The sequence below is a fragment of the Dermacentor silvarum genome, chromosome 3 (assembly GCF_013339745.2).
Source record: "Dermacentor silvarum isolate Dsil-2018 chromosome 3, BIME_Dsil_1.4, whole genome shotgun sequence".
Classification (NCBI taxonomy): domain Eukaryota; kingdom Metazoa; phylum Arthropoda; class Arachnida; order Ixodida; family Ixodidae; genus Dermacentor; species Dermacentor silvarum.
In genome coordinates this window covers 229,240,716-229,263,172 of record NC_051156.1, presented here as the reverse complement: position 1 = coordinate 229,263,172, position 22,457 = coordinate 229,240,716, and the positions used below count along the sequence as shown (strand labels likewise).

The window sequence follows — 22,457 nt, the reverse complement described above, 5'->3', positions numbered from 1 at the left end:
GCTATGTAGCAAGGGAGTTCCTGCAAAGAACCAAGTGCTCCGATTGCTCAGGGATATTACCGAATTCAACAGAATCAGCTCCTCCTCCCAAGTCGTCACGTAAGCTGCACATGAGTAGGTCAGGGCTGTTGCCCCCTTCTGAAGCACCAAAGAAACTGGTAGCATCGCTAGAAGATGCCTTCACGCTGTGCTTCAGTTTAAATGAGTTACGAAGGATCGCCGACTTTGCATTCTTTCTGCAGGTGAATCCTTCGAATTTGAGCGGCTGTGAGCGGCACAAGAAAGAGCTCGCAAACTATGTTGTGCAGTTCTATTCAATTTCTCGCCTTTACATTCTTGTCAAGGGCAAGAACGTGGCGCGCGATAGCAACGGGGAGAAGAGGAAGCACCTGAAGCTGAGGCGTGTGCTGTGAATAATGTTATGATGTGGTGGACCAACGCTGCCACCTTGCTGGCGCTAGGCTATTTATGTTGGTGCATCTGCTGACTCAAGTTACGAAAGTTTTTCTTGTATTTTAGATATATTCATGAACCTAGTCCAAGACGTGTATTGCTTTATTTTATTGCAACAAAACAGTGAACCATTTGCACCTAGCAACACAATTCGTCTCGTAACAATTTAAATACCGTAATTGAGGCAGCAATAAAACACAACAGCTGGATTTCTCAAAATAAAACATTATAACTCGCTAAGTATCGCATAAACACGTTTCCATATACTGTGTAAAACCATTACAGTATTGTTTTATGCATGAAAAAAATGCATCTACGTCTTTGATGCCAGTAGGCTGGACCGTTGGGGAGAGGGTATTGGAATAGGGAGAGGCTGGAGCGCCGCGTTTATACCAATAAATGTGACGAATCGCCAAGCTAGAAAATTGACTTCAGGATATCGTGCTTTCTGACTAGACGACAATAACAAATTCTCCATTCTGGCTATGCCTACGCTGCTCAAAACGCGTACTTGAAAGCTAGAGCAGAGGCAGCGATACTATCAAACACGCTGCTCGTTTACACAGCGCAGCCGGCGATGTGCGCGGCTGAACCCTTATACTGTCCGCAGCGCCACTTCTGCGTCATGATGCGGAGAAGTGGTGAACTAAGCTCAGTCGGTACACCTACCCATCTAGCCACCGTAGCGGGGCGGAAATACTCTTTTGCGAGGTGAGGCCCGTGGGAGGCGGGAAGGTGAGGGTGAGGGGTTCTACTTCAGCGGCTACTACGGGCGCCGTATCTTGAAAGCGATATTATCTTTAAAGGACAAAGTGTGCTCAGTGCTAGTAGCTTCGTCTGAGCTGTGCTTTCGATGTTTAGTTCGCATTGAAGCGAGAGACGGCACGAAAGTCAATTCGCTCGCTGCTGCTGCCGCGCCTCTAGACTGCAGCGTTCTGCTTGGTAATTTAATTAGTAAGTGAATGTTTACAGCTTTATGCGGCCGATAAAACTACCCTTCTTACTTCGTATAGCTGTCTACTAATTTGCTATCCCAATCGATGCTGCGAATTTTCCTTCCGTTTCTGCCTCGGCGATCATATGGGCCTTCTCATCAAGAGAGAGTAATTTACGTTTACACTTCTTCATTGGCGTAGCCATTTCGATCTCGACCGGATACACACCACAGAGAAAACGGCAGCAATTGTGGCCTCGTGGAGTCTCGCGCAGGCGCGTGGTGACCACACGTAGCTATGGATTGCAGGTGCTCAAATCGGTACTTTGAATTTGGTTTCGGTCCAAAAATGCCCGTGTGCTTGCGTTGTAGGGCACGTTAAAGAACCCCAGGTGGTCAAAATTAATCCGGAGCCCTTCAGTACAGCATGCCTTTTAATCGGAACTGGTTTTGGCACATAAAACCCCAGAAAGAAGAATTTGGTTTTGTTCGCGATAACCTCATTCAGTGGACATACGATCGTAACAGCTTTGAAAGGGCCTTCTAATTTGACTACTCGGCAGTTCCAATTTGAGTTCAGTCTGTTTCGTTCTCGAGAACTTTGTTGAAGCGCATATACTGAATAAAACGCCTTAGTTATGAGGACTTTTTGTAATACTTTCTATGGGCAGCTGACGAGGAATTGGAAAATCTTTGTTGTGGCGGAAATTTCGTTGTAGCGGCATTCATTGTAGGGGGATTCAACTGTATTGTCATCGGCGTCTAGAAAGAGTGAAATAAAGAAAAGGAGGCTTTTTACATCGTCTCTACAACAAATCAAATCTACAGGTTCAGAATGTGTCCTGAAATTATTAAATTTTTTAACCGCATCAAGGAACAATGTGAGGCATGTTGCAGCAGATATACTATGCTAACTTCTACCAATGCCATGGCTAAGCATATATGATCCTTACCTTCATTGCTGTTTACTAGGTGGATGCCAAATTCCTTGAATGCCTTAGCGAAGTTGTTCGCATTGTCAGTGACCACAGTCGCTATTTTTTCCAGGGATATGTCATATCTTTCCCTAATTTTCTCTAAAATGTCGGCCACTCTCTCGTACATGCGACTTCCTGGGAATCTCCTGCAAGCCAGTGTGAGGGACTTCCGAGAAAGCAAGTCAGCATCAATCTAAACAATACGATAAAATTATTGCTAATTTCATGGCGGTCTGGCAAAGCACTTCTTTATTGAAAACTGGAATACACTCAACCATTGAACGGTCACGCCCATGAAGCTACGGTGTGGCATGGACCAGATGTAAGCAGTGGTTGCTAAGCTGCGCGCTTATCATCTTTGTTCATTCCTCATCAATCCCCAGTCTAACAGCAATGAAAGCCAGTTTATCAGTCTGACTTATCGCTACGTTGAAAAGTTTTCTGCTTATGCTTATTTCACGAAGTTTACCATCATCACCATCTGTGCGCTGAGCGCATCCTTGCACCTTCGTACCTTTCATCGCAGGTTGACCACATTAGTAAACTTGGGTGTACATCTTCGCGCACACACACATTTCTACACTCTTTCATACCAAACACCTCACGTGACTTGGAACTACCTTCCCGCCAATCTTGTTTCCATCACGGATCATGCCTTGTTCAGACAATCTTTATTTGCATTTTTGCATTGCAACTGTGTCATATAGCGAGTTGTTTGGTTTGTATTGCGGGGATGCGCGACTCTCACGTGTCCCCTGATGTTGTTTTCCCCTCATGGCTCCCATCTCTTTTAATCCGGCTTCGCTGCGTAGCTTTACGGCGGCGGAGTTGCAGCGTATTATGAGAGATGGCGCTAGTGTTGCGCTGCTAACGCCACCTGACGGCGGGGCGGTTACGCGGGCAAAAAAGGCAGAAGGCTATTCCTCTTGGGTTGGGGTCGGTAAGCGATGCGGACGTCCCACGTGTGCGCCGATCCACGCTTCGCGAGACCGTCTCGTGTGGCTAGGAACAGGGCACCGGTAGGGACGAACACGGATTGTTCGAACATGCCACCGTTCGCGTGACCGTACACGTGAATGACTAGCGATGGTGTCATAGCATGGGGCAAACATATTCACTCGCCATCCGCTCGCTGCGAGTCGGACTTCCTTGATTTGTTGCGCGCCCATGTGAATGTTCTATGCGTGGTAATTCGGCTAGCATGCATTAGTGTATGAAAGGTGCAATAAATGCCCTTTGGATTATTTGCACTACTGTGTTGTCGTTCCTTTGTCTCAAGAGCATGTGAGAGACTCCACAGTATCCCGCAGTGTTTGTTATATCGTTATTTGAACTTATTTCTTGTCATACTCTGCCTTATTGGTTTCTGCATTACCGTTTCTTTTGTATAACGTTGTATAACTTGCTATTCCTTTGTTACCCACTCCCCTCTACCATGCATTTGCGTTTGAGGGTATTTGGAATAAATAAATTCTTCGGCATAATGTTTGCTGTGACATCACAGTGTACCCTGGGCGTAAACCTTAACATATCAGCAAGTCAGTGCAGCTCTGGAACGGTCTGGCATAAATGTATAATGTAGAATGCAGATGCAGCACACCTGTAACAAGAGTAACTAAACCCGGCTCTTCGACTGTAGACAAAGGATGCAGCCCATTTATGATGAACTTGACAATCATGTCCTCGACATTGGCATCACATGTGTGACCACGAGGAGCATCAAAGTTTTGTTTGGCGTGTCATCTCAAAATTGGCAGATGATTTTGGATGATTTTAACAGCGAAGCTGTTAAACCTAGGCTTTTGCCGTCAGGTGTATTGCCGAAATAACATCGGTCCGATCGCGAGTATCGTGCTGCCATAGGCGGCGGCGGTAAAACGTCGGTGATTCGCAGAAGATCCGGAGTTACGAGCCCGCAAGACTGGGCAAAAATGTTTGGGCGTCCAGAAGTGTCCAGGTACTTTAATGATCGAGTGCTCATTGCTCCTTGGGCTGTCAATGATTTCGGGGTGATCTTCCGCAACACGTGGCCGAGTCTCGAAGCATAACCTCGCAAAACTTGGCCGAACCGAGATAAAGCTAGGTGGAATCGCCAGCTTGTATGTTTGCCCAGCCTTCGCACCACTAGTGTGAAGCTGCCCTAATATTTTTGATTCTAGTCCCAAGAATCATTGTAAAGAGTGTCTGGTCTTCCTGTTGCTTCTTCCAAAGCATGTCTGAAAGTTGTTAGGCAAGAGCTGCCAGAGTTTGCTTCTTTTTGTCTCGCATCTTTCTTTTTAAATTCCTGTTAGCTTTACTGTCTGAGAAATTTCAGAACACATGCCTATTAGGGAATTGTTGAGAAAACATTGTATACACGTAGCATTCATTCTGGATAGAGGAGTAGAGAGAGAGTTTAAGGCATTGCTGGTGAGTGGTTCAGCCTGCTCCACCTACTTCTTAGTCAAGATGGAGCTTCATCAAATATTTTGTGTGTCAGTAATGAGGAAAGTTGGGCATGTTGGTAACTAATCATCATACCGTGAGGGTGAAGCAGCGCACTGAACAGGACAAAGCAGAGTGAACAAGGAGTGTTGTTTCCTTGTGTTCTCTTTGCTTTGTCCTGTTCAGTGCGCTGTTGACTCGCACGGTATGATGATTCAGTGTCTCCTGCACCTTGCTACAGTCATGACACTTCAACTTGGCACATCCAGAGGCTTTGGTAGGGCTCTAGTACTTAAAATCTTTGTTCATTACAGGTTCACTGCCGAAGAAGCAAGAGACCTGATCCAGCGCTACCTGACGGAGCACCCTGACCCAAACAATGAGAACATTGTTGGGTACAACAACAAGAAGTGTTGGCCCAGAGATGCCCGTATGCGTCTCATGAAGCATGATGTTAACCTGTGAGTGAAAGCCACAATATGCTGTTTTTGTTGAGCTCTAGGCTGTGGTTGGCTCGAGGTTTACATCACTGGTTTAAAAAGTCATGCCTAGTTCCTAGTTCAGTGAGATTTGCATCAGCATTGTGAGCAAGAGTGTAATTTAATTAGCTGAAGATGTGTGCAGTGGTTTGTAGTATATATTAAAAAAAATTAAACAAGGGGAACCTGGACACCCTATACAGTTGCCGAGCAATTTTCTGGACCTCGCAGGGACCAAAAAGTACTGCGAAAAAATGAACAGTTCAAAAAACTCGTTCACCCCCCCCTCCAAAAGTTATAAGGCTGAGAGTGGCATAAAAAAATCTGATAATGAAATGCCTCATACTACGCCTTGAGGCAATCAGATTTGTGCAAGACAATCAGAGTTGCTTCGGTTTCGCAAGACTGACGACGTCTCTGTGTATTATACAGGCGACAAGAGCATCACCGTGTTGGCAATCTCCGCTAACGGAGATCGCCAAAACGGGCCCCGTTTCTTCGCACCACTTGGTTCTCATGAAGGCACAGGAGGTGGAGCCGATGGCGGTGGTGAACAAACACACACAAAAATGCGACATCTCCGAGACGCCGCACCACGTTCAAAATAGCAACCGAAACTTAAAAAAAAAGAAAGAAAAAAAAAACGGATCTCTCCTGCAAAGTTATTATGAGGATAGTGCTCACCGAAAAAAAAAAAAAAAAAAATTCGGACCCCTTCCTTTGACAGACCCCTTCCTTTGTAAAGGAATGGGGGTGAGTGACGCTTGTCGCAAGACGCTGTTGCAGGCGTTCTGCTTCATTTGGGGGACCCTGTGGTTCAAAACTTTTTTTTTTTTAATTTTTGATCGATTTTGATGAAACTTGCAGAGTTTATGTATCTCAATGTGCTTATTTTAAATATACATTCAGTTTTCTTGCAGAGTAAATAACTTTCTAGAAATCGAGGTAATTCACCTTGCTTGCGTAATTTGCTTGGATGTGAGCTATTTACTAAACTATATATGGCATAATAAAAATTGACATATGAAAATGATGTCGAACTAACAAAGAGTGCAAATTAGCAAAAACGGTGTTCTAACCCAATTTTATGTCAAATGCGAACATTGCAAATTTCATAGACAGAAATCAGTCTAACCACTAAAAACGGAAATTTTTCAGAAATTTTTTAACAAATGCAAAGTTATTTGATAATGTTGCACTCTACACAGCTTTACCTTTCTGGAAAAAAAAAAAAGAATTACAGTGATAGCACAAGTAGAAGCTGAGATATTGCACCTCCAATATGGCATCGTCATCAAAATTGTTGTTTTGAGACAGCAACAAAAAACATGTCAGAACTAATTTAGTGAAAAAAGTTTGAAAAAGCTGCACTAGAAGTGATCAGTGATCAGTAGGCACCTGGTGAATAGTCTGGATGCATCGTGTCTTTGTGCTTTCGTTTCACGCCTTTTTACAGTGCACCCAAAGCTGCATGCCTCTTAGTAGAGATGAGGCTGCGCCGCAAGTCTAGGCTTGTGCGAATATTCGATATGTTCGAATAGTTGAACGAATAATGCGCTATTCGATATTCGCTTTGATTCGAATTTTGTTATTTGGAAATTTCGAAGTATTCGGCTCGAACGAATAGCCACACGCGGCAGCGATAAGGCGTTTTCCGAAGTTTCGGTTTTGGATTCAGTAATACTTTTCCCAATCCAAACCAAGCCAGGAAAACAACTATACTCGGGACAAAAGCGTACAAAAACGCATCTCGTCGGCGTGGTGGTGTGGCCATTGCGTTTAGTGGGCGACTCTGTCTCTGCCGCGGCGGCATTTGATCAATCCCAGTCGCCTTGGACCACTCCAGAAAGCACCATGGGGGACTTGCATGCGGCCAGCAATCCGATTTAGAACTTTTTTGCAAAGATTCCACCGGGAACAGAAGCTCGATGTCTTAAATGCAAGGCAGTCCTGAAGACCCTGACAAGTACAACAACCCTAGCAACGCATTTAAAGAGACACCCGGACTTGCACAAGGGCTACCAAGAGAAGCGGGACGCACGAGAACAGTTTTAAGCCGAAAATGAAAGCCTCCGCCCCAAAACCCCAACAGATGACAAAAATGATAGCTCGCTTCGTAGCTCGTGGTATGCACCCCTACAACATTGTCGAAGAACCGGGTTTCCTTGACATGAAGTTTGCTATGCCAGATTATGCCGTGCCGTCTCGGACAACATTCTCGAAACCCATTATTCCAGACCTCTACGCATCAAGCAATGATATGGTGAAAAAGAAGCTCGGGGACATTTTTGCAAGCGGAGTGGAATCGCTTTCAATCACAACTGATGGTTGGACATCGCGGGCAAATGACAGCTACGTTTGTATAACTTGTCACGTCATGCACAGTGACTTCATGCAACATGTGCATGCATTGGCTTGTACGGAGATGACTCTCACACTGCAGCAAACCTGGAGCTATTTATCACATGTGTCATCGAGGAGTGGGAACTTCCAGCCCACGATACTGTGCCGATCTTCGTCGTTACAGATAATGGAAGGAACTTTACTTCTGCAATAGCGCGGTCATCCTGGCATGGTGTGCAGTGTTTCGGACACACCCTTCAGTTGTTTGTCAGTGATGCCAAAAGAAGTGTCAGGGTTTTCGCAGCTCTGTGCTAAAGCGAGAGCGATTGCGGCTAGATACAAACGGAGTGTCAAGGCCCGAGGACGGCTTCACTTCTTGTCTGGGTGGCTGGTATCTTTCGATACCAGCCCGATACCATACACCCAGATGAGAAATGAGAGGCTTTTTTCCACTGCAGGAAAAAGACACTGGCGGCTATAATTTAGCGTGCATGAATTCAATGAGCGACTCGATCGACGTTGCACTTTGGTTGAACCTCGGGGTCGGTGTCAAAGATGGGCCATTGTCAATCTCGTCGTCACTGCTGCTGCTGTCGTCGCCTCCTTCGCACAACGCCGCCATCTGTCACGACAACGATCGCTCCGTCAGAGTTTTTTTCACAAAACAAGCAGCACTATTTGCACTCAGAAGCTCGAAGCACCACCTATTTCATCATCAGTAGCGACGTGCTCCCAGAGTTTGAACACCACCATGTTGGTTTCGCCCATGGTGGTTTCGTCGTGGCGCACGAAGCCCGCCTTTTCTGTTGATCGGCATGGATACTACTTCTAGCCTTCATGATCATGGCACTCCCGGTTTTCATAATCGTCGATTATGAAAACCGGGAGCTCGTACTTCGAGTTGTACTTCGAGTCTTGCAAAATTTGCAGCTTCGTCTCGAGAGATGCAGCTTTGCGCTTTGTCGGCGCCCCTCCCGCTGCTTCCACTGTGCATTTCCGCGCTCGCTGAGAGAGGGAGATTGTAAAGGGAGTGTAGGCCGCGCAGGCGCTGCTTGCTTATCGCTTTCTCCCCCTCTTGCAAAATCAGTTTCGTCTCAAGGGGCGCACCTGTCGCTGCTTTCGTTGAGAGAGAGCGCGGCAGGGAGCGCAGGCGCACCTCGCCACAGGAGGCGTTGCCTTTGCTTATCGCCTTTCTTCCGCCCTGTCCTCGCGCGACCGCTGGTGACGCGGGGGCGAAGCAGCTCGCTTCATCTTGTGCACGCTGCACCAACTTGCGATGCTCTCCGTGGCTTTCGCAATCGGCGCGCGGGCGGGATGCGCTGCGCGGTAATGGTGGCAGATACGAACTCGCATAGGCAAGCTTTTCGCCTTGTCTCGGTTAAGGGCAACGGAGGAACGCAATTTTCACGATTATTCTGCATGAAAAACACTGCCCAGAAGCCCAATTCCAATCGTTATATCCGATATGCGGTTATATGGTTTTTTTTCTCATAGTCCTAGTGCATAAGTTGATACTCTCAGCTTGACTCATCGTTATAACCGATATATTGTTATATGTGGTATCGTTATATTTGGACTGCAGTGTATTCGCACAAGCCTACGCAAGTCCTTTTCTGCTGCTCCCACAGATCTTGCAAACCAGTCAGTTTTGTTGCAAGACCGTAATCTTGATTGCTCCTCACTAGCTTCGCAGAACCACCGCAAGTATTGCACGAGAGAATTTTTTGCTCCGTGGCCGGGGTAGATACCATCTTGTCGAGCGTAGCTTGCTCGTGTGCTCTTCTCTCATCCACTTCCTCTTCAGTTACGACAGCCGCGTCAATTCTTACACGAGTGGAACTGGCGTGTGGAGATGCGTGATCCAGCAGAACAGCTGGTGCGTCCTCGTTCGGCGGCGGTACAACTTTCGGCGGTGGCACGACCTCAGCGGCGAGCTGCCGGGTATCCTGTGCCGACTGCGACGACGGAATCGCTTTCGTAATTTCTTCCTTCTTGCACATTTCTGCCCATAACGATTCATGGAACAAAACTTTGTCGAACCTCCAGGCATATATAGCGCCATACTCGCGAGACCAGGACAAAATGGCGGCTGTTTTCGTCTTTTGATCGCGCGTGGTCCTCGGAGCCAATCCAGGGATCATGCGCCTGGATTGGAAAACCTGGAATTGTCAGAGAATTTTGACCCATCTGGAAAAGTCGGGGAATTGTCAGGGAATTTGTCAAACGTGGCCAGGTCATGGAAATTGACATGCGGAAGTCTATGCGAAAGTTGATAGAAACAACCTTAACCCTGGATCAAACCTAATAATGTTACTCCCTTGGCTTCAAACACAGTGAATGGCAGAGCAAAAGTGTATGTAGGCACAACTATTGTTTCTAAACACCATACAGCAAATGCAACGGTAACGTAAGGCAACTCATGCTGATAAAGCGTTTGCATGTCTTAGCTTGGCTTGAAGGCATTCCTGTTAGGCCATTGTTCATACATTCGTATCAAATAATAAATGAGGGACCAAACTAACACTGCTATCACACTCACGGGCGCAAGGGCCTTCCTCCGGGCAGGAAAAAAAAGAATAATAAAAAAATCTGCTTTCCTTTCATCATGCATGTGAGACCTAGCTGTAAAATAGTTTTGACCGCCCACTAAAAAAAAAAAAACAGTATATAGCCAAGCCAGGAATCCAGGTTTGATCAGATCCAATCGGCGCTGGGTGGCCGCCATATTGCCATTCATCTGTCAACAAGGTATGTAGGACGTGATCCGCGATGCCACCTACACCTACAAAGAAGGGCTCATTTAACCTTGATTGGGTGAACCCGAATGCTTCGGAGTACTCGTCGTGGATCGGGGCAGTGCCGGATGACACCGGTAGGGCTGAATGCAAAGTATGCCACATGACTTTCTCACTCAGCAACATGCGCAACACAGCAGTCGCCAGCCAAGCTGCAAGCATGAAACACTGATTCACTATGAGCTCATCACAGAGTGCTAGCCAGGTGAACCTTCACACATATTTTAGTGCTGGACTCAACTTAGTCTGCCTGTTCTGTAATTGCTACTACTGATCGTGCCCTCGTGGTACATAGCACGAGCACACAAAGCCTGTGGCTGTCATGAAAGCTTCTGTAAGCAGTTTTGTGGTGAAAAAATGTCACAAAAGCTGAAATTGTTTGGTGCCTGAACGCTGAAGCAATGCATAGATCATTTCGTTCAGCAGTTAGATATACAGTTTGTTACGGTGTTGCCCTGTACTTCCGAAACGGGCTGCTGTTGAAGCTTGATGGTGTGTCACACGTGGTTGTGGCTTTTGACGAGTCCCTAACAAAATTGCACAAAAGGAGCAAATGGATGTATTAGTCAGGTTTTGGGACCCATCTGATGCCAGTGTGAAAACTCGCTACCTGATGTCATGTTTGCTTGTCATGTCATGTGATGATGTCATTTAGCAGTTGCATTCAAAAAACCATTTAGAACATTAAGCAGACAAGAATACTACAAATATCAATGGACTGCCCGAACATTAGTTTGATGTTGTTGAGGTGTCTGAAGGAGGAACTTTCTGCATGTGATGGGAGCCAAATATTGTTCCATTTAAAACAGGACACAGTGGAACATTGTGGTATTCCTTTGCAGCATATACTGTATAGATTCATGTAAGAGCCACACTTTATTTTCAACATTTTGATGTGGTGCGGCCGTTAATCTGGAATCTTGCTAAGCAGGCTCGTGGCTACTGATATCGGCCCATAAAATGAGGTCACTGGTAAGCTCTTCATGAATGCAGGGACATGTTTCACAAACACAAATGGTAGGTTTCAATTTTACTAGCCTGTTGGTTGATAGCAGGTTATTGGTGGGTAATAATAGCAGTGGTTTGTTTGATTCATGACGTGTGCAAAAACCCATAGCTTGCACTCTTGCTTTTTTTTATGTCAGTAATGCCAATGCCTGCACCGAACCGCAGTTGAGCAGCCAGTTCTAATGCCGCTTACAACTTTCATCACTAGCATGGTGATTTATGAATGCTCTCCTCAGCTGCATAAGAACAGTCGGGGAATACGATTAAAATTGTCAAGGAAAACCTGGACAAGTAAGGGAATTGGGAAAAGGGAATTTGGTAGACACCCTGCAATCACCACTCGCCATCTTAGTCACGTGTTCAAACTGGCCAATAGTGGCATGCGTGGCGCATTTCTTTTGCTGTTGTTTTTTTCGTGACTGCGAAGCCAGCAGTGTTGCCGACGGACGAATAAACAAAGGCAGAAACGTGAGCTTTCGAACGATACCAAAATGGCGCTGGCAAAGCGTGTAGTTATCGAGTTATGCGCGAAGAAAATCGGGTGCAATTTCTCCCCAATTTAAAGGGAAGCGCTTGCAGACTCGCATCTTTAAGTCACGTTAATGGAAGAAATATGCGGTATTTTGTAACCAGATTTCGGGGATAGGTGCGGAAGTTCAGAAATTGAAAATTCGAATTTTGGGCCGATTTTCGGTCCCAGGGACCCGGGTCCCCCCTTAAACTTGGTTTAGGTGGCTCTTTGCTGACGTTCAACTTCAACATTGCGCTCCAGCAACTCGGGCTTTTGCCTTGGCTTCGGAAGCCCTCACGCTAGAATCGGCACGTCGGCGACTCGCCCTTTCCCGAGCGAGTTCGCGGCACCGTTGCTCAAACGCAGCCTGCGCCTCGGTGGAGCGCACCACACGCGGCCTTCCCATCTGGGCGTCGAAACTCATCTGAGGCGAGGGAAGGCCGGTGGAGCGTACGCCTACCCTTTCCTTCTTTTTCTCTCCCTGCAACGACTCTGATTGGTCGTGCCCATCATGTGATCTGGCGCAGCTTTCCCCGCACCTGCTTTTTCTTTCTTCCTTTGTTTTTCTTTCCTTCCTTCTGTCTTTTTTCTTTCTTTCTTTGTCCCTGGCTCATATTCACAAATCTGCTTACAGCCGTATACCGCATCTCCTATGCGGGCATGAGCCATAGCATTTTTGGCATTATATTGCAGGTGCAGGCTAGCGTATACAAGCTTCGCTTGGAAAGTGCCGTGCCCTAGAGTGTTTTGTTAGCTAATTCAAAAGTGGGCATGACTCTGCGACGGGAGGATTGCACGCGCTCTATATTGATAGTGTGCGCCTCCGAATCTTGAGGCTATTCGCCCTGAGATCTTTGAGTGGTGGTGGTGGTGGTGAAAACATTTATTTCGCTATAGAGGGACAGGAAGTATGCTTGGACCAGCCCGTAAGGGACTGGTCCTTACAAATACTGGGTGGAGGTCCCTAGTTCGGACGCCAGTGGCGGTAGCCGCCGCCCGGGCGCGCCCAACTAAGGCTTGTTGGGCCTGTAAGTCGTGGCAGCCGAGCAGGGTCGCCTCCCAGTCTTCCCGGGTTGGGTTGGGGATGGGGGGGATGGCCGGGTTGGAGGGGCAGGCCCACACCATGTGATAGGTGTCTGAAGACACCGCACCACAGTGTGGGCAGTTGCCACTAAAGGAGGGGTCAAAATGCTTTAGAACTGCCGGGCACAGGAAAGTATTCGTTAGAAGGCAGAGAAAGAGCCGCTCATCCTCCTTCCTAAGGCCTTTACATGGGCGGGGGTAAAGGCGATGACTATCTTGATAGTATAATGTAATATCTTTAAAGGTATAGGCCGGATTAAAATCGGGTTCCTGATCGGGTGGGGAGGAGAAAACAGCCCGGTGAGAGAGCGCGCGGGCGGCTGCGTCTGCTGCCTCGTTTCCTGCTAACCCCTGATGAGCAGGGCACCATATAAGGTAACGGTGTGCGGGGTCCGTATCCCGTATGCAACTTTTGTAGATGTGATAGGCTAGAGACGGGGTCCAGCCTTGTTCGACGTTCCGACAGGCCCCTCGTGAGTCGGTGATTACTTTGAGTGGTGCCCTCTCGTGTGTGACGTGGTAGCACCGCTACCGCGCTGCGTGCACGCTTGCTACGTGAAGGAAACTTGAAGCTGTCGGCCGTCCTGCTCTGCTCGAGTTTTTGAAAAGCGAGTCTGCAGGTTCTTTCGACCAGTATGTAACGAATGTACCAGGACACTTTACCCTGCGAAATCGAGTCGAGTAGTAGTCACCACGCTCGGTGCAGATTGCTCCTGGCATCGTCTTCTAGTCATCTGTGTGTATACGTGCGTGTACGGCGTAGGTTTCTCGATATTGCTGTTCCACTTTCATGCCGCACTCATAATGATTTGTCAGCCGTTTTTTGACAATGAACTGCAGGATTTGGCCTTCAGCTACAGTGCCTGCACTGTAATGGCGTCTGTTCAGCGCATGCTGCGTGTTCGGTCGCCCACTCCGTTTGCCAGATATTCCGATTTTGTGGCTTCAGAACGCGTTTAGCATATCACGAAAGAAGTTTGATGCCATTCTCAAGAAACTAGGTGGTCACTGTGGTACGTCAATGCATGCACTGCTTTAGTGGCATTGCAACAAAATGTGGTCTGGAACATCTGATACACACAAGGGCTGACAAAATTAGTGAGCAAAATAAAATTACATAGTCTTGCGCTGCAATACTGACTTTTGTATCACTTTTAATTAAAATGGATTACAGTGAAAGCTCGTTAATTCGCACCTCATTAATTCGAACTTTCGGGTTAATTCGAACTGATGGTCATGGTCCGGCCACAATATATAGGCGTCTATGGGTTAACCAACTCGTTAGTTCACGCGCGCATCGGCTCCTCTATCGATAATTCGAACTGCGCGCCGCTGCGTGGTGGTATTTTATACTGCCGCCGCAAGCTTTCAAGGCTCAACGATAGATGGCGCGAGCGCAGCGGCGTCACTGTCGTCATTTCGATCGCTCTTCGCATCGTATGATGGCACAGAACACCCATACAAACTGGTTCATGCCGGGCGTGTCTGCGTAGTCTCAGTGTCCTTTGTGTGCCGCACATTCAGTCGCTAGGCCTCGTGTACGTCAGAGCTACGAAGTCGTTCGGTGCCGTGTCGCTACGATGTGACGCTACTCACGGCCTTGCATATGTTGGTGCGTTCCTGGGATCAGGTCACGGCAACAACTGTTGCCAATTGCTTCTGCCACAGTGGCTTTTGTGTGACCAATGAGGGCACAGCTTGCGAGCCCGACGAGCGCGAGGCCGTGGTCATTCCTGCCGGATTGCGGGATGCGCTGGAGGACGTGACCTTCGACGACTACGTCGATGCAGATCGCTGTGCAGCGGTCTGCGGCACAATCACCGACGATGATATCATCGCGCAGGTGACTGGTGGAGAAGCGCCCGTCGTCGATGTAGGTGCGGATGACGAAGAGGATGATGCACCCACGCGGCCCTCAGCTTTGGAACTAATGGAGGCTATGCGTGTCGCGCGTCTATTCTTCAGCTTCGAGGAAGACGCAGAGGATGCTTTCTGCCACGTTCGCACGTTGGAAAACAAGGCTATAGCGATCGCATTCAAACAAGAGAAACAGACAGTGATCACGGATTATTTTCGCAAGTAAATATTTTGAGTGATTTTCCAACAACCCGGTCTCAATTCCTGCTGTTTTTTCAATGAATTTCGTTAGTTCGAACTTCGGTTTAATTCGTACTGATTGGGCGTCCCCACGAAATTCGAATTAACGAGCTTTTACTGTACTTCCACCATGACACAGCTCGCCCCTGCATGTTAGTCGACTCAGCGTAACCCTTTGTTTCCTTGCTCCTGCCGTGGGTAACGGCAAATTTGTCGGGCTAGATTTGTAAAGTGAGTGCTATCGGGTAAAAAATACATGCGACAACTTTTTTTTAGATCACCGTTTCCAATATATCTTGCTCTGTGAGTGGGTCATACCTATTCAAAAGTAAAAGAAAATTGCTAAGTTTAGGTTTGCTGGGAACTATACCGAATAAGTTGCTTGAGCACTAAACACACAAAGAAAAAGAGGGAGGGTGGGCAGGAAGTATAAAGGCGAAATGTTTACAAGCTTTTCTGCGTTTCTTTAACTTCATATTTTTATTATTACGCTGATAAAAAAATGTTTTCCGAGTGGTTTCCGGCAGTCGGAAAGTGTGTTAAACAGAAATGTGTTACGATAACCTAAACAAACATTTTTTTTCTGCATTAGAAAGTGGTAATGAGCTTTATTTGAGAGAAAATAGTGCAAAGGCATGCTTGACAATCTGGAACGATGGCACGTAGTGGCCCACTAATGTTCAACGTAAACCGCTTCTGAGTAAAATAACGAGAGTTTTGTTGTCAGAAAAAGTTTTACATTTGCAACTTCAAGTTACTGGAATTAAGAGTGAAATGTGAAGTTTGGATTCAACTACAATTCCGCTTTTTCAATGCAAAATTTTGCACATGAGCCCTGCGATCATGCTTCATTTCTAAAAACTCCAAAGCTGCGTAGACTCTCATTTACTGGCTCGGCACAATGTTTTATGACTGAGCCATGAGATCGTGTCCCTGCGCGCGAGAGATGGGGTCATATGAAAAGTACAAACATCTTTAAAAAATAAATTCTGAGATTGCACATGCCAAAACCACCACATGATTATCAGGCACATAGTGTAGGCCTCTGGATTAATTTTGACCACCTGGGGTTCTTTACCGTGGACCTAAATCTAAGTACACACGAGTGTGTTTCCAATTCACCCCCCTTCGCCCTCATGGAAGAGGTCGACCTCGAGCTAAGCAGCGCAACGCCAGAGCCATTTAGAGATCACATCAGGTGGTTATATGGAAGGTAGATTTAATATACAAGGTTTGTTGTTCTCATAATGCTGGCAATAATAAAACAAACACTAGGAAAAAAATACAGATGATAATTGGAGAGCGCCGTGCCACGCGAGCACGCAGTCAGAGCGCGAGCAAATGCATGAAAATTAAGCTATTCTAGCCGGAGTGTAGCAGATCACAAAGATGAGTCCTCCCTCTGACGTTACACGAGGGCAGTTCGCAGCACTGCCATTGGTAGCGCAGGATGCCAATAGAGCGGGCCACTGGAAGCCAAGCCTGCCCAAGCCAGCGATAATCCAACATGGCATCCAAGATTGGGTAGCGTGGCTTGGAACAAGCGATTTAGTACAAAAAATTGAACTTTGGGGCTTAAATTCGTCCGAAAAATTGCTCGCGAAAACGCATTAGCTCTATGGGAACTCTCACAGCGCATTTATGAAGTCCGGAATATCCAACAAGTTCAAACGTTTTGAGTCCGAAAAATTCATTGGCGACTGTACTGTATGCTCTACTGTGCACGGTACCTGTGCGTAGCCTTCTAATGGCTTCTGTGATAAAAGCAGCTGCATGAGGGCTCTGATGGAGGGTTGGTGTCATCAGTAGGCGTCGGGTGCTGATACTACATACTTTTGGATGCCTTTTGCATGCGCTGCGAGTTGTAAATACAAGGTGTCCCTCTCGAAAAGACATGGCTTTCGGATGTTGTACCAATTTTCTGATTTATTGCGTACAAGCAACTTGCGATATATGAAAACACCACGGTTGTAGTGCGGCATGCCTTTATGGACAGAGCAATTTAAAGAAAATGCAACTACAGTCAAATGCTGTCTTGAGGAGATATGACATGACAGCGTAGTATCTGATGTTCCAAGGTCGCGCTATACGCACCACCATTTAGCTGCAGTCTGTTCATGTCAACTTTCAGGTGCTTTTTTTCCCAGTGAATTAAGCATCTCGTTTCAAGGTTCTGTTACTTCCACTGCGAGATGCGATTGCTTACCTAGCTCGCAAAGCAAACATGCAAACTATATATTGTAATGAATGTTCTAAATTAGCATATTTACCGATTTGACTAGGAATAAACATAGTCAATTTTTTAAACGTTAATGCACGATAAGCATCATTTAAATGTGTTCTTTGTATTTTTTTTTTTTGCACGAAAACCAATAATATATTACCCTCAATATGTTGCAGACTTAGTATTCTTACTGCACCTGTATTAACCCTCACTTCAAAAGGTAATTACATGTTGCACTTCAATTCACGGAATTTTTGTTTATGCTGGCTTTAACATATCACAGTAGTATTCTAAGCAACTATTTCGCCCTAAATATCCTTGCTTCTCTCTGTCTACCGCCTGAAAAGCACAAACAAAAATGTGGGAAGCAGGCAAACATCTTGTATTTATGAACAGTAGATAACACAGTAAATAAAATAAATCAAAATCAAGCAGTGAATTCAGCCAGTTGCACCCATTCCTGCGAATGATAGCATCCTTTTAGGTGCGGATGGTTCTAGCACACCCCCAAAAACAAGTGTGCAGGCATATCTTGATGCATAAGCCATGCCAAACAAGACAGAAGCAAAGTTGCTTATATGTTTGCAATTACATGTATTACTGCATAAACTTATATAACCCATATCTTGTCATTTGCCGCCCCTATAATTAAAGTATCATGCAACTTGCAAGATATACAAAGACAGTATGACATTTGCGTGTGTTAATCTTTTTTTCTAGACTGAGATGCATTTGCTTACTGATTTATTCTATGGTGTGATTTAATGGCATGTGTGTTGACTCTCCAAAATGCTACTCACTCTAGCTCACGCGGTCTTGGCCAAAATTTTACTCAGCCGAGCTTGCGCTGACTCATATTCACCAGAATTCTACTCAGCCAGGCTCACACGAACTCAGACTCGCGGTTTGGTCGCAGTCTTAGGGAGCTGACCCATGAGTTCACCGAGATATGTAAGCATTAGATGACATTAAAGTTGTGACCTGTGCGGTGTGTAAGCAAACATTGCATAGTCGTTCTTGTTGCATCAGATTAAAATAAGAACAGTTGTACGCATTGTAGTTGACCGTTGCATGAAAGCTTCGCCTTTTGTCGATTCCAAAAGTACATGGGATCTGCATCATATTTTTTGCCGATACTGTTGGCTATCTTGGCCATTACTGGATGGCCACATTTTGTACATTTCAATTCAAAGGCAAATAGATGATTGTGGTGCAGTATATATAAAAAAAAATCTTACCTCATCACAAGTACAACAATCGGAACAATGATGCAAACACATGTGTATAATAAGATGGACATGAATACTAAATACATATAGAGGCGGAATCACACTTCGGGCGAATTGGTAGTCATCTATTGCAAAAAAAAAAAAGCATAGGCCGACATTACAATGAGGCCACGCATGGTGATGCCGCTTGCCAGGTCCATGAGCTATTGGGGGCGAGCTCCACCACTGTAAAAGCTGGCACCGCCGTCGGCATGACGTGGTATGAGGGATCACGTATACACAGCGGCTGCGCTGGCTGCTTCGGAAGCGCCAATGCAAGCTGAAAGCGAAAGTATAAAGTCCCACCTGCACTGCGGTTTATGTGGGAAGCTTTTCCAGGTTATGGTGTCTGCTTTACAACACTTGAAAGCAATATAGCAGGTAATGGCCGCCTTTGAAGGTGTCCAACATGGTAGGCTACTGCTCGGTGCCGCAGTGCTGGACGTACGCAATGGAGTGCAGTGTCGGCCTTCACACATACCCGCAAGACAAGAAGCTGCGTGAAGCTTGGATCGTGAAACTTAGAACCAGCAAGCAGCCATCAGCTACAACTTGGGTACGCTGCAAGCACTTCTGCGATAAACATTTCTGTTACGGCGTTGAGGCAGTGATGTTCGGTGAGTATAGCAGAAAGCGCGCATTGGGACGCTCGCCCTCACGCGCTGCCCGACTAACGTTATGAATTTTGGTTTATGAATTTGTTGATGCTAGATACTGGCAAGTTCACTGGAATGGAAAGGGAACAACGCGGAAATTGGAAATTAGCAGTGAAGGTAGTGTGGGAGGGCTCTTGAATGGGTGGGGGCGCTTGCTCGGATTTTTACGGTAGTTAGATAGCCCCGGGAAAGTGGGTGCTATTAATATTGGTTGTCTGTCCCTTTGTGCTAATTTTCTTTTTTAATTTTCAAGCTTGATGTAAAATGTGTTCACTTGTACATGCGGTGCAGGGGCCGTGCAGTGTTTTGGGACATCAAGAACCGACTGCCGCGATCAGTGACAACAGTGCAGTGGGAGAGCAGCTTTGTGTCGGTGTACAGCAAGGACAACCCCAATCTGCTGTTCAACATGGGTGGCTTCGAGTGCCGCATCTTACCCAAGTGCCGTATGACCCATGAGGAGTTCAGCCACAAGGATGGCGTCTGGAACCTGCAGAATGAGGTGGGTGGGCCTGAATACAGCCGAGCCTTACTACATTAAGCAACTGTGTTTGGCTTCACCTGCTTCTTTCACGAAGCAACATTTAAAATGAAGTCATGCAATGCAAGAAGGTTGAGTTGAACGCACTGCCTCTAGACCAGAGGCTCTCAAACTTTCTGACTTTGGCCACCAGCTTATCTTCCTTTAGTGCCCCTCCCCCTTTTCACCAATATGCGTCACATTGAAAATATGTTTATGATATAGGCATCCAAATATTCGAATATCACCGAATTGTAGAGTGAATGTTTGAATAATTCAATCCGCGAATCGAATCTACTACGCTGCAGTCCACATATAATGATATATCGGTTATAACCGATATATCATTATATGATATAACGATCAGTCGAGCTAAGAGTATCAACTTATGCATTAGGGCTATGAGAAAAAAAAACCATATATAACGATATGTTATTCACCGCATGTCGGATATGATGATTGAAATTTTGCTTCTGGGCGGCGTTTTTCATGTAGAATAATCGCGAAAATTGCGTTCTTACGTTGCCCTTAACCGAGACGGGACTAAAAGTTTGCCTACGAGAGTTCGTATCTGCCACCATTACCGCGCAGCGCATCCCGCCCGCGCGCCAATTCCAAAAGCCACGGAGAGCATTGCAAGTTGGTGCAGCGTGCACGAAGTTGCAAATTTTGCAAGACTCGAAGTACGAGCTCGCGCAGTGGATGATATCGACGATTATGAAAACCGGGAGCGCCACAATCATGAAGGCTAGAGGGAATGTCCACGCCGATCAACGGAAAAGGCGGGCTTCGTGTGCCACGACGAAACCCCCATGGGCGAAACCAACATGGTGGTGTCCGAACTCTGGGAGCACGTCGCTACTGATGATGAAATAGGTGGTGCTTCGATGGAGGAGCTTCTGAGTGCAAATAGTGCTGCCTCGTTCTGCGAAGAGAACTCCAATGGTGCGATCGTTGTCGTGACAGACAGCGGCGTTGTGCGATGGAGGCGACGACAGCAGCAGCATTGACGACAAGATTGACAATGGCCCGTCTTTGACATCGACCCCGAGGTTCAACCAAAGTGCGACATAGTGGATCGAGTCGCTCATTAGCCGCCAGTGTTCGCGCAGCAGATGGACGCGATGCACACGGCGGTTGTGAATCCGAAACTTCCACGAAAGCAAGTGCAGATTTCTATTTCAGCGTGCCTAACGATTGAGACGCTATTTAGAGGTATAAATAAAAGTTTAATTTTTCATGGCCTACTTTCTACAACGTCAATTTTTTTTTTCTACAACCCCATAGTGAAAAGCATGTCTCAGATGAAGACGTGTGCCGCGGCCATGCTGTGAAGGAATTCGCGAGGCCTTCGCCGCTGCGAGTGCTAATAAGTGACTAGATGATAAGAATTGTAGCTTCCGCACTGCTTTTGTGCAAAATAGAAACCGGATTTGCTGATTCATTCAGTAAATAAAAGTGTGTTGTAGTAAGCATTTGCTTATTGTTTTCTTGACACCCTTGATAATTCTACATTCGGTTAATTCGGACATTTTTTTCTGTCCCGTGAAAACCGAATGAACGAGCTTTTACTGTATAACTCCTAACTTCGACTGGCTCAAAGTTGGATTTGTTTTTGTTTTTTTCCGCTATCCAAAGACCTTCCTTTATCTCATGGTGGAATATTTGCAAGAAATACGCGGCAGAATTTGAGAAAATTGCACTTTTCTTTAGTGTGTTGTCTTCGAAACCGGGAAGAAAATCTGGCTTCGGGAGGTGCTATTGCACGAGCGCTGTTTCCCGTTGACACAGAGTTGTCATCTTAATATTGTCTTAAAGACGAGAGATCTGAGATTCAGATAGCCGAAGTGTTGTATTTTTTTGTGCAGAAATAAAAGCATCAAAAGCAAGCGTGAAAAGGGTAAACTAGCATCGCAATTCGTTATTGCGGTCACATGGCACTCAAGGAGCGCTCCTATTGGCTGATGTGAACGTGCTTGTTTCACGCAACGAGCTGCGTACTTTGCATGCGGTGGCGAAGCTATCGTATTTTCGCGTGTGTAACCTGCACCATCGGGTGTTGCTGCCAAACATACATCGTCTGGTATTGCTAATCCACGGGAATCGGTTAACGCTACTGAATAACCTTTTGATAGATTAATAAGTTGGCAAAACGTTTTTTGGATCATTAAAAAGCATTGAAGTGCATTTTCAGCAAGTTTTTAGCTTCCACGTTCGCGTCCTTATGAGCATCCCACTTCGAAACCAAAGCACTGTTTTTCACAATTCAGTAGAGGCGCCTTCTTCGGTTGGAAAGCCCTTTTAGGCGGGAATTCAACCTGCCTTAGTGTTGCATGATAATATGCGCAACCGAGGGGCAAATGCTGCTGCCTTCTGAAGTTGTACAGTTGAATCTCGCTAATTAGAACTCGAAGGGGCCCGGAAATAAAAAGGACTTATTTTTGAAGTATTCGTGCACCATAGCACGGATGTATGAACGGTGTGAGTCGTGAAATATCGCAGCGCGCAAGCACATGGCGAGCGAGGGCCACGAAAGTGCCCACGCTCACCAACGTTCTCTTCCCGATAATGGCAGAAAACGAAACTTCAGGGAGCGGGTGGCGCCGGAATAGCGATGGGCGCTCGATGGGGCCGTCGAAGGTGAGGGAGGAGGGTGGCAGAGAAGCGGATTTCGCCTTGGCAACC

The 22,457-nt window shown here is 46.3% G+C and overlaps 1 protein-coding gene across 1 annotated transcript in view; it reads left to right on the top strand.

The window, feature by feature from the left end:
- LOC119446842 (pre-mRNA-processing-splicing factor 8) overlaps positions 1 to 22,457 on the top strand; it is a 253,265-nt gene that overhangs the window by 135,023 nt on the left and 95,785 nt on the right. The window contains exons 18-19 of the mRNA XM_037711405.2: positions 5,103 to 5,249; positions 19,544 to 19,754. Of these exons, the coding sequence (XP_037567333.1) occupies positions 5,103 to 5,249; positions 19,544 to 19,754 (358 nt within the window). The remainder of the gene's footprint in view (positions 1 to 5,102; positions 5,250 to 19,543; positions 19,755 to 22,457) is intronic.